The sequence below is a fragment of the Scyliorhinus torazame genome, chromosome 3, assembly GCF_047496885.1.
Source record: "Scyliorhinus torazame isolate Kashiwa2021f chromosome 3, sScyTor2.1, whole genome shotgun sequence".
NCBI classification, from domain to species: domain Eukaryota; kingdom Metazoa; phylum Chordata; class Chondrichthyes; order Carcharhiniformes; family Scyliorhinidae; genus Scyliorhinus; species Scyliorhinus torazame.
The window spans coordinates 326863078-326876029 of record NC_092709.1 but is presented as its reverse complement, the minus strand read 5'-3'; the positions used below and the strand labels follow the sequence as shown (position 1 = coordinate 326876029).

General features: G+C 47.6%; 1 protein-coding gene across 2 annotated transcripts in view; it reads right to left on the bottom strand.

The window, feature by feature from the left end:
- Window positions 1-974: 974 nt before the first annotated feature.
- eif2ak3 (eukaryotic translation initiation factor 2-alpha kinase 3) overlaps window positions 975-12952 on the bottom strand; it is a 113250-nt gene continuing 101272 nt past the window's right edge. Inside the window, exons 18-19 of one of the 2 annotated variants that reach the window (XM_072497645.1) lie at window positions 9100-9158; window positions 975-1918 (exon numbers count right to left, since the gene is read on the bottom strand). In XM_072497645.1, the coding sequence (XP_072353746.1) occupies window positions 1867-1918; window positions 9100-9158 (111 nt within the window). In that variant the 3' untranslated portion in view covers window positions 975-1866. The remainder of the gene's footprint in view (window positions 1919-9099; window positions 9159-12952) is intronic. The other variant, XM_072497647.1, reaches the window with a different exon arrangement.

Below are 12952 nucleotides of genomic sequence, written 5' to 3'. Positions count from 1 at the left end.
CCTGGTAGCGAGCGTTGACCTTGGACTTACTTGCTTCTGGTGTAGCTGATGGAAGGGTCTCTCCGCTTTGAGAGCCGATTCCAAGAGAGCGATTCTCTCCTGGGGCCTTCTTCTTATACCTGAAAGGGCTTCGCGCGCTTTTGGGTGGGCCTTGAACTTGGCCCCAATCAATTGGGCCGTATCTTGATCACTCGTATTGATTTTGACCAAAAAAGGGGTGGGTGCCCTGATGGCTGAGCGTGTCCTAGGTGGCCATTGGCCTGGCTTTGTTTGTGCTTTCGGTTTGGGGAACAGGCGTCGCGAGGTCTGGAGCCAGATCGGTTACTTGAGTATCTCCCCTTTGTTCCCGGAGATGGGCCATCAATATGCTAATAGACCTACAGTTTCAGTCTCGTCTGGGAGCTGCGGTCCCAATACACGTGCCTGATTGTTTTCTTAACATTGTCTATAGTTCCCTGCAATCTTTGCAAACATCCATTTTATATTCTGGAAGTGGCCATCCCAGATGGCTACACTCCCTCCTTGTGATCCTCAACACGAAGCGTGAAGGATCAAATTACTGCGTCTTCTTTGTTCTCCTTCCAAGTCGGGCACCCATAAGCACTGGCAGGCTCTACACTGCTCTGTCCTATGAATTGAAACTTTTACCTAAATTATTTTATGTACATACATTATAAAATTCTACGGGGCGCTATGACATTCAGGCATGCATTACAAAATTTAAAAAAACTGGAACCTCTAACTGTCCTTAACTAAACTATACTCAATCAATCAAAATAATTTACAACATTTTAAACTGTACAATAGCAGCAACACAGGTCTCTCAGGCTTGGCATTCAAGCACAGAGTTTTACATTTCTTTATTAGAGTGTTATGGGCGAGGTGTTTTCAGAACCCCAAAATGTATCATGGAGTTCAACCAACCTCTCCCTTTAATGGATTTGTTGCTTTTCCTAGCACACGGCTTGTCCCCTAGGTGTGATATTACAATTATGGACACGTGGGTTTTTAAACACAAAACACTGTTTATTCCATGAACTCAACTTAACATCTTAAATAAACATTGGATCTCTTAACACCCCTTACTTCAAAGATAACTCAAAAAATATTGTAACAGTAAATAATTCCTTAAAATGTTCCTTCAAACTTCCAAGAGACTTAACACCTTTAAACAAAAATCACATCAGGTTAAGGCTTTTCTTTAAATCACCCAAATGATCCAGAGATGGTCTTTTATGGCAGACATCACAGCAAATCCAGGTCACTGCAAAACACAGACACTCACAAGCTCTTTTCAAACTATCTGCAGCTCTCTGGAAACACAGACACACACCAGCTCTTTTTCAAAACTACCAAAACTAAACTGCAAAACTAAACTGCAAAATGGCCAACCTGAGCTGAGCTCCACCCACTCTATGACATCACTGTTTTCTTAAAGGAACATTGCTTAAACATCCAGTTCTTAAAGGCACTCTCGCATGACAATGCAAAACAAACACACACAAAAAAAAGTGTGTACTTCAATTCACTTAAAGGGGTTGGGGGTTTGTTGAAGTTTGAAAATAGGGGATCTGAAGGTGTATACCGGGGTGCAGGAGGCTTTCCTTAGCCATTTCCTGAGTCTCAGGGTCTGAACGACACTGCAGAGTATCGCAATTACTAGCAGTGTTTCCACAACGTAGGACAGGGAATACCAAGTTATGAACTTATCACACCAGGTCGGTGTATCGGTGACTATCTCGGGGTACAGTGTATGGCAGGGGTGGGAAACATTCATGGCCTGTGTGGTAGGGGTCAGGGGGTTAGCGTCCGCGCGCAACTGGAGGGATCCCGCTAAGATCCAACTGTAGAGCATGATGGTTGTCTTCATCTTTTCTTCTTTCTTTCTTCCTCTTGAGGCTTCCGTGGTTCCGGAGTTCTATGGACACAAACACTTTCTGTTATTATCTAGTTTCAGGTCTTGTATATCTGTCCTTTATTGTCAATTACCAGTTATAATTGGTCACCATCTGTGACTCACTCATTTTTTTTTTTTTTAAACCAAATATTTAGGACAAGACATCTGAGAAAAATACTGACACAGTGCGGGCTGTCTCGCAGCCTGTGCGATCTACCATCCCAGTGTTTGAGGATGTAAATAGCATCTGGAAGCAACCTAAGAGTAGCCGTAAACAAAGAAAAGAGTTTTGAACTAAAAGTGCCAAAATGGGGTGTGTATGGGCCGTGGAGGTTAAGAATGGGTGGAATCCCCGGGTAGGACGGTGACCAGTGCCATATGTGCTCTACCCGAGCATAGCTGACCAGATGGGGGTCCTCAGGCAGGGCGGGGACCAGTGCCGGTTCTCCACTGCCTGAGCGACCGGCAAGAACGCTAAGAATTTGTGGTCGTCGTGGGGGTTGCATTTGTTGCTAACTTCTACCTTCAAAGCAGAAGAGCAGTTATGATCGGTTTGTCTGTGGACAAACTAGTTTCATTAACTGCCAGTGGGCGTTAAAAGAGTGGTGGCATGGGGCCATGAAAACATTTAATGGACCAACAACATTTAACATTCACAGTAACAAACAAACATACATAACAAATATGGTGCAGGTTCCATCAGAAAGGACACCGTAACTCTCCATCAGTTCCTTTTTATCATCATCTGGACACCTCATTGCTCAATAGCGAACAGAGTCACAAAGGGATTCATTTGGTGGGAGTCAGACTCTATGTCATCATCTTCTCCTGGCTGCCATACCCCTGACTGGAGTAGGTTTGCTAAAGCTATGTGGGGTGAATTGGGGTCCATCACATCATTCTGGATGTGCCTGAACAAATTGTCTCGGTGCCAGAATTTTGTATCGAGGGTGGAGCTGCTAGGGGTCAATCCATAATCGTTGGATGGTGGGTCTGGATCAGGGGCTTTAATGTACGTTATCTCGAAGGGGTCGCTGTAACCATGTTCGGAATCGCTGGGAGTGGGGCCTGGTGCAGGGGTGTAATCGTAGCGTGGTGTGCTGGGGCTGTCGCTACCGCTATCGCTGTTGGTTGAAGGAAGGGAGAGGCAGAGTCGTGCCTCTGGGGGTGGAGTCGAAGTCGTGTCTGAAGACGGGTTGGACAGATTGAGGGAGGGTAGGAATACGTCGTTCGTGGGCGGGGCTTGCTCATCTGCTGCTGCAAGTGAAATGTGGTGTGAATAGTTATTCTGCGAGCCATAAGCTGGTTTATGTGGGACCACACAGACTTGCCATTCGGATAGGTGATTTTATACACAGAGGGGCTGACTTTAACAGAGATGAAGTACGGTCGGAAAATTTTGGGGAAAGGAATGAACTGGGATTTTAAAGGGATAGCATAACTTGCTGCCCTACTACAAACTCGGTGGCGTGTACTGTTTTATCAAAGCAAACTTTGCTTTGTTTCTTGCGGGTTCCAAGCCTGACGGCTGCAACAAGCTGGGCTGCTTTCACATTTTCAATTAGCTGTTGTACTGCTTTCTCATGCGTGAGGGCGGTGACTGTGGGGCTGGCCAAATCCAGTCCTAACAAATATTCTGTCCCTTTCATGGGGCGTCCGGTCATGAGGGTGTAGGGGGTGTATCCTCTGGACGTGGATGCTGTGTTTCGAATGAACATTAATGCAAATGGGAGAACTGTGTCCGAGGTGCTGTTGTGTTGTTGCACCATCTTTCTGAGGGTCGCTTTTAAAGTTCTGTTCATTCTTTCTGCTATGCCGCTTGATTGGGGGTGGTATGCAATATGGAACTTTTGTTTTATGCTGAAAATTGTAAGGACGTTTTTCATCACTTGTCCTGTAAAATTGGAGCCTTGACTGGACTCCATACTGCGTGGGAGTCCCCATCTTGTAAAGATGTGCTGAGTGAGGATTTTAGCTGTCGTTTTGGCAGTGTTTGTTCTGGATGGAAACGCTTCCACCCATTTTGTGAAGGTGTCGATGACCACCAACACATACTTAAAGCCATTCCTGCAGGGGGGGTAGGGGTCCTATATAGTCAATTGGCAAGTTCGTCCAGGGGCCATTAATGGGGCGGGTGTGACTTAGCTGAGCTTTTCTTGCATATATGTCCGGATTGTTTGGGCACAGATTAAGCAATTTTCGATGTAATGTGTGACATTGGATTTTAAATCAGGCCACCAGCAGAGAGGTCTGAGGTGGGCGAGGGTGGGTTCAATGCCCTGGTGTCCATGGTTGTCATGGAACTGACAAATAATTTGATTCCGGTCCTGGCTCAGGACAACATAAATGCCGTCTTTTAAAATCGCACCATCATGTGTGGTTAACGTGTGTTTAAACTCATCATAAGGGGCTGGGAAGTTGCTTTTAAAACTTCCCTGAGCTGTGTGTCTTCCTTTTGGGCCTGTGCTAAATCTTGAATGTTGGTCTGTGAGACCTGAACCGCGTGTACTAGTGCGCTTTCGGGAGGGTTCCAAAAGTGACCATGTCTGGAACCTGCCTTTGCGAGGGGGGCTGCTTTAACATTACCGGGGGTGGGGGGGGGGGGAAGAACGATGATGACTACGAACTTTGATGATTTCTATCTTTGGCCGTTTTCAGAATATGTTGGAGTAATGGGGCTGAGGGTAGGGGCTTTCCCTCTGCGGAAACAAATCCTCTAGTTGCCCACAGGGGTAGGAATTTGGTTAAACTGTTGCAGACATATAGACTATCAGAATATATGTCGGCTGGGGTCGGAAACGAGTCAGGGTGATCTACAATATAAGCTATGGCTGCCTGCGAGCCTAAATGTCCTGCCAATTTTAACGAAATCTCTTCTAGGGCACATCCCTGCGTGTCCTCTACATAAATACCGTAACCGGTAATTCTTTTCCCGTTTAGGAATGTGGAGGAGCCATCCACATAGATTCTAAGGGGTGTGCATGTGTCTGTGGGCTGGGATCTCTGGGGTGTAGTACCTGCTTTTGGGGGAGCTGACTTTGGTACAAAGGGTCCTGTATTATGCTTAGTGGATATTATTTCACACTCATGTGGGGTGCCTGCATATTGTAAATTGTCAGCGAGGAAAGTGTGGGTTTTTGTCTTCTTAACTGTTATGTCCCATCCCTGTAAAAGAAGGGTCCAACGGGCCGCGCGGACCTGGCTGACTGTGCCATCCTTAGGTCTACCATCAGGTAGGAGTTATGTGGAGTGTGTTCAGTGAGAATGGTGATGGGATTGAGTCCTGTAATGTCGGCAAAGTGTTGTACTGCCCAAAAAACCTCGAGCAGGTGCCTTTCGCAGGCAGAAAATTCTTGCTCGACTGGATCTAATACACGTGAGGCGTATGCCACAGGGCCAAATCGATCATGTCGTTCTTGGAGGAGCACAGCCGAAAGGGTTCAGTCGGTAGTTGCAACCTCAATTGCGAACGGGGAAAGTGGATCTGGGACCTGTAGTGCGGGGACTGTGCTGAGGGCTCTTTTTAAAGCATCCACGGCATCCGTGTGCTGTGGAAGCCATTCCCAAGGTGGCTGCTTCTTGAGAAGTTTGGATAGGGGTGCTGCTTTTGTGGCAAAACCGTCGATATGGTTTCTGCAGTAGCCAACCAGTCCTAGAAACGACCGGAGGGCTGTGACATTATGGGGCAGGGGTAATTTGATGATCAAGTCAATTCTTTTCTGCTCGATCTTGCATTTGCCATGCGTGATTACTGATCACTTTTTCCTTCAGAATCTGGGCCTTCTTGGGGTTTACTTTACAGCCAATTTGTTGTAGGAGTCCTAAAAGTTTGGCGAGAAGCAAAATGTGCTCTCCCTTTGTGTCCGTCTGTAGTAGCAGATCATCTACATATTGGACCAAACAATCGGGTCGGGAAAATTTTGCTAATCTATTTGCCAGCTGTCGGTGGAAAATGAAAGGGGAGTTGTGGAAGCCTTGTGGAAGGCATGTCCACGTATACTGCTGTCCCTGGAATGTGAATGCAAATTTATATTGGAACGGTCCAATGGAATGGACCAAAAGCCGTTGCTAATGTCCAAAACCGAAATTTTGTTTGACTGTAGTCCCTGTATGAGCATGGCTATGGTGGGGGCTGCTACTGGGGTTACTTTGTTCAGTTCCCGGTAATCAATGGTCAGTCGCCATGATCCATCGGGTTTCCTGACGGGCCAAATCGGTGCATTATTCGTGGAGGCTACGGATCGGAGTACGCCTTGATCAAGCAAACTCTATCACTTTTGATATTTCTCCCTCTGCATCTTTGGGAAAACTGTACTGCTTTTGGGGTCTGGGGTTGGGACCTGTAATATTCACCAAGCTAGCAATCTTGCTTGTGCTGTGCAAATGCTGCTTTGTGTTGCTGCAGGACTGCCCTAACTTGTTTGTCCTGACTAATGGCTCGGGGATCGAACCAGAAGTCTCCTACTGCGCTGATTTGATTTTCATACTCTCCAACTGTGAGCGTGGCGGGGGCTCGTGCTGCCTTTGCCATTCTCCACACACATATATTCACTGGATCGAATGAGAGGTTGTGGGAGCTCATAAAGTCAATTCCTAAAATCTGTTCAGCTGTCTGGGGTAGATCGGCCAGAACTACGGGGTGTTTTGTTTAAATGTTCCCTATCTGGATTGCTACAGGGGCTGTGATGTGTCCCTGCTCTAAATGCCCTGTAAAACCGCTGAGTGTAATGGTGTCAGTGGTGGGCCACGTGTCTCGCTGAAACATCGTGGAGGAATTGAGCGTGGGGCGGGCCCTCCTGTGTCCCAAAGGAATTCTACGGGTTGTCCCTGGACTGTGCCTGCCACTACCTGTCTACCGGACTTGTCCCAAAGGGTGTCGCAGACCCAAGCTGGGGAGTCCGATCACCGTCAGTCGGTGCCGTTCATATCTGCGTTCTCAGAACGGGCGCTAACGCTGTGAATTGGCTTTGCCCTATTCTTATTTAGGGTGCATGTCTGCTGGTTTTTCTGCTGCTTCTGGGGCGCATTGCATTCTCTTGCATAGTGTCCCAATTGTCCACAATTATAACACTCCTGGGATTTGGTTTGCTGTGGGCTGCTCCTTCCTCATTTACCCATGCGGGGTTCTGGTGCGTCCTAACTGGATGCATGTCTGCCTGCTCTTCCTCTGCTTTAACAAACGTGGTTTTGCCTTGGATGGACGGTTCAAGTGCGGGACAATCTTTTCAAAACCCATTTCTCGTTGTGGGTCTCGTCAGAGGGGTCGTAATTTGCGCAAGTTCTCTGTCCTGCCTCTGTTGCATGAGAGACTAGGATGCGGATCCATTTGGCCATATTATCTGGGGACAAATGGGCGCGGGCTAACTCTCCAAATACTGCCATGAAATGTATCCACAAGCGTCCTGCAAACGCTGTGGGGTGCTCAGTTTTCTTTTGCCTACACTTGTTTAGGCCTTCCACGGGGTCTCCTTTGTTATAGCCGATTGCGTCTAGGATCGCTGTATGCATTTCTTGGTGTGTGCCTCCTCCTACATTTTATGGGTCGAGAAGGGCTGCCACGACTGAAGGGTCGAGGCTCAAAACAGTGAGCTTCACTTGCTCCTTTTCATCCAGGCCGTACATGGTCACCTGCTGTTTTACTCTAGCAAAGAACTGGTGGGGGTCCGATGTGGGTAGAAACAGTGTTATTTTATCACACGCATCCCATAATTGAGTGACGGTTCGCGGGGTAGTGTATAGGAAATCTGGGTCTCCTTCTGTTGTGGCCCTGCGCGGTATGGTTACTGGGTTCATTGGGGTGTGCACTGCCTGTGAAGTTGGGGTTTGGGGCGCTTTTCGTTTCTGGCGTTTGTCCTGTGTGCATGTGCCATGTACATATCTGTGGGCAGTCTCGTTTAACTCCTGCCAATCGGGGCCGTTTTCTTGGTCTAATTGGGGCCCAAACGTGCTGTGGAACCCATTCTGAACAGAAAGCAGAGATTGCAATTCTGCAATTTGCTTCCGGCACTTTGCGTGATCTACCGAGCTCAGCCTTTGTTCCGTTGTGCAAGTGTGGAGTGCTCGTAGGCCTCCTTTTAAGTCGTTGCACTGTTTCTGCAACTGCTCGACCTGTTGTTCAGGTTTCTGTCTTACCAACACCGTGCGTTGCGTGTCTTGGTAGGCTTTGTCATATTGGGACTGAAAGCTGCTCAAATGGGCGAGTCAAGATTGGTGTGCCCGCTTGGCATCCTCCACCTCCTTGTCCCTCGCCGCTAACTGCTCTCTCAGTTCCTTGTTCTCTCTCTCATATCCACTTACATCTCCTTCACTATTCATCTCTCTCTCCTCAATCTCTCTACGGAGCGTCCTAACAACCTCCTCTGTGCCTCGCAATTGTGCCAAGCAGAACACGATTGATATTGGCTTGCAAGCTTTCCCTAAGCTCTTCCTATGGATCTGTCAGGTTCTCCCACCAAGTATGCCCTCTACTTCCGGGACCTGTTTCTTCATTCGCGCAGAATTCACTCCAAAGGGGCCATCCTTTCCCTTTGAGATATTTTCTGATCTCTTCTTCCCATACGGGACACTGTCCCACTCTATTGGTCACTGCAACCTCGAATACTTGGGGGTTCATAAGGCGTTCCATTGCCTTCATTGCCATTTCTCTCTCTATCTCTGTGGTCTCTACCGAATTTGGAACAGGGGGTGATAAAGTGGTGATGGAACACGGGTACGGCTTACGCTAATTTCCGGCCTACAAAACTCCCGACAGTTTTACGCGACAAAATCTCTCAGGTTTACCTTATATCCCTATTAGTACGCATGCAAATAACACACTTCCGAATCATGGAGGTTTGATCAGTATTGTTCTTACACTTGTGGTTTTCTGTTTCCAATTGGATTCCAATTGAAATTTGGGTTCTCTTGGAGTGACTAGGCCACTTCTAGGTCGAGTCCCGTCAGAGGTCGCCAGTAAATGTTGCTCTCTTTATTTGGTTCTAAATATGGCGGTCCATATGGTCACCTTCCTTAATCCTAATTACCTTTGCTTTAGAGCCGCCAGGTATCTTTCAGGTATCAACGTTCAAACCCGAATACTGATCAAAGAGCCGATACACCAGTTAGTTAGTTCAAAGTCAATACTATTTATTTACATACACAGAAATATCTACTCATGCACGAAATACTACAGACTAAACTATCTCTAATGCTAAAGCCTATACTTAGCTTCTGGTGCCCACTCAGTCAGAGGAACAATGGCCGTTGTTCGGATCTGAGGCTGCTGGGGACGAAGTGGTACAAGGGAACAGTTAAGGTCGTCCGTCTGGTAGCGAGCATTGACCTTGGACTTACCTGCTTCTGGTGCAGCTGGTGGAAGGGTCTCTCCGCTTTGAGAGCCGATTCCAAGAGAGCGATTCTCTCCTGGGGCCTTCTTCTTATACCTGAAAGGGCTTCGCGCGCTTTTGGGCGGGCCTTGAACTTGGCCCCAATCAATTGGGCCGTATCTTGATCACTCGTATTGATCTTGACCAATAAATGGCTGGCTGCCCTGATGGCTGGGCGTGTCCTAGGTGGCCGTTGGCCTGGCTTTGTTTGTGCTTTCGGTTTGGGGAACTGGCGCCGCGAGGTCTGGAGCCAGATCAGTTACTTGAGTATCTCCCCTTTGTTCCCGGAGATGGGCCATCAATATGCTAATAGACCTACAATTTCAGTCTTGTCTGGGAGCTGCGGTCCCAATACACGTACAGGCTCTGTGCCGGTTTGTTTTCTTAGCATTGCCTATAGTTCCCTGCAATCTTTGCAAACATCCATTTTGTATTCTGGAAGTGGCCATCCCAGATGGCTACACAACAGCCTTGGACACACCCACCCATCACAGCTTCCAAACTCAGATCGGCCTTCTTGAAAGTGAACCCTTGGAACCCTTCGAAAGCGACGGGTCCTGACATTGTCATTGGTCGTGCACTCAGATCCTGCGCAGACCAATTGGCGGATGTGCGCGCAGACATCTACAACCTCTCCCTACTCTGTTCCATGGTTCACACCTGCGTCAAGAGCACCACCATCATATCAGTGCCAAAGATGAGCCAGGCAATGTGCCTCAATGACTACCATTCAGTGGTCTTGACATCTATCTTGGCAGCACGGCAGCATTGAGGATAGCACAATTGCTTTTTAGCTCCAGGGTCCCAGGTTCGATTCCAGCTTGGGTCACTGTCTGTGCGGAGTCTGCACATCCTCCCCGTGTGTGCGTGGGTTTCCTCCGGGTGCTCCGGTTTCCTCCCACAGTCCAAAGATGTGCAGGTTAGGTGGATTGGCCTTGATAAATTGCCCTTAGTGTCCAAAATTGCCCTGAGTGTTGGGTGGGGTTACTGGGTTATGGGGATAGGGTGGAGGTGTTGACCTTGGGTAGAGTGCTCTTTCCAAGAGCTGGTGCAGACTCAATGGGCCAAATAGCCTCCTTCTGCACTGTAAATTCTATGATATATCATTATGAAGTGCTTCAAGATGTTGGTCATGTGACACATCAACTCCATACAGCCAGAAATTGATCCACTGCAATTCACATACCTCAACAACCGATCCACAGCAGATGCCATCTCCCTGGCCCTACACTCTACCCTGGAGCATCTCAACAACAATGGCTCCTACGTCAGACTCCTATTTCTTGATTACAACTCTGCCTTCAACATCATAATCCCAGCGAGCTCATATCAAAGCTCCAAAACCTAGGACTTGGCTCCTCCCTCTGCAACTGGATCCTTGACATCCTGACCCATAGACCACAATCAGTAAGGATAAACAACAACCACCTCCTCCACGATAATCCTCAATATTGGGGCCCCTCAAGGCTGCGTATTTAGCCTCCTACTATACTATACACACGAAGCGTGACAAAATTCGGCTCCAACTCCACCTATAGGTTTGCTAATGACACGACTGTAGTGGGTCGGATCTCGAACAACAATGAGTCAGAGTATAGGAGGGAGATAGAGAAACTAGTGGCATGTGCAACGACAACAACCTCTCCCTCAATGTCAGCAAAACTAAGGAGCTGGTCATTGACTTCAAGAAGCAAAGAGTAGTACACACTCATTTCTATCAATGGTGCCAAAGTGGAGATGGTTGACAGCTCCAAACTCCGAGGAGTGCACATCACCAACGATCCGTCCTGGCCCACCCACGTCGACGCAACGACCAAGAAAGCACAACAGCGCCAATACTTCCTCAGGAAACTAATGAAATTCGGCATATCTATATTGACTCTTACCAATTTTTACATATGCACGACAGAAAGCTTCCTGGGGGCTGGTTTAGAACACTGGGCTAAATCGCTGCCTTGTAATGCAGAATAAGGCAACAGCGCGAGTTCAATTCCCGTACCGGCCTCCTCGAACAGGCGCCGGAATGTGGCGACTACGGGCTTTTCGCAGTAACAGGGGCTGGTTTCGCACACTGGGCTAAATCGCTGGCTTTTAAAGCAGACCAAGGCAGGCCAGCAGCACGGTTCGATTCGTGTACCAGCCTCCCCGAACAGGCGGCGGAATGTGGCGACTGAGGGCTTTTCACAGTAACTTCATTGAAGCCTACTTGTGACAATAAGCGATTATTATTATTATTATCTGGCTGCATCATAGTCTGGTATGGCAACTGCTTGGCCCAAGAATGTAAGAAACTTCAGGGAGTTGTGAACAGAGCCCAGTACAACATGCGAACCCCCCTCCCATTATTCAATGACTCCATCTACACCTCCCGCTGCTTGGGGAAAGCGGGCAGTGTAATCAAAGATCCCTCCCACCCGGCTTACTCACTCTTCAAACTTCTTCCATCGGGCAGGAGATTCAGAAGTCTGAGAACATGCATGAACAGACTCAAAAACAGCTTCTTCCCCACTGTCACCAGACTCCTAAATGACCCTCTTATGGACTGACCTCATTAACACTACACCCTGTATGCTTCATCCGATGCCAGTGCTTATGTAGTTACATTGTATATGTTGTGTTGCCCTATTATGTATTTTCTTTTCTTCCCTTTTCTTCCCATGTACTTGATCTGTTGAGCTGCTCGCAGAAAAATACTTTTCACTGTACCTCGGTACACGTGACAATAAACAAATCCATCCATCTGTCTGGGCTGAATGCCGAACAGTACGTTTCACTGCACCTCTGTACACATGACAAAAGAACAAAGAAGAACAAACAAAAGTACAGCACTGGAACAGGCCCTTTGGCCATCCAAGCCTGTGCCCATCATGGTGCCCTTACTTTAAAAAAAAAACTTCTGACCTGACTCGGTCCGTATCCCTATTCATGCATCCATCCAGATGCCTCTTAAATGATGCTAATGTGCCTGCTTCCATCACATCCTCTGGCAGCACGTTCCAGGCACCCACCACTCTGCATGAAAAACTTACCCCACACATCTCCCTTAAACTTTCCCCCTTTCACCTTGAACCTGTGGCCCCTTGTAATTGACACTTCCAACCTTAGTAAAAGCCTCTTTACTGTCCACCCTGTCTAGGCCTCTCATAATTTGTAGATCTCTATCAGGTCTTCCCTTGGCCTCTGTCTTTCCAGTGAAAACTATCCTAGTTTATTCAACCTCTCCTCATAGCCAACACCTTTGAAACCAGGTAACATCCTGGTGAATCTTCTTTGCACTCGCTCCAAAGCTTTCGCATCCTTCTGTTAATGTGGTGACCAGAACTGCACGCAATACTCCAAATGCGGCCTATTCAAGGTTTTATATAGCAACAACATGATTTCCCAAATCTTGTACTCAATGCCCTGGCTGATGAATGCAAGCATGCCATAAGCCTTCTTAATCACTTTGGCCACCTGTGTTGCCACTTTTCGGGAACAGTGGATCTGCACGCCCAGATCCCTCTGTATGTTATGTTGATGTTCCTAAGGGTTCTGCCATTTACAGCATAATTCATACCTAGATTTAATCCTCCAAAACGCATCACCAATCCTCCAAAATGCATTACCTCGCATTTGTCCGGATTAATCTCCATCTGCCATTTCTGTGCCCCAAGTCTCCAATCTATCTAAATCCTGTTGTATCCTCTGACAA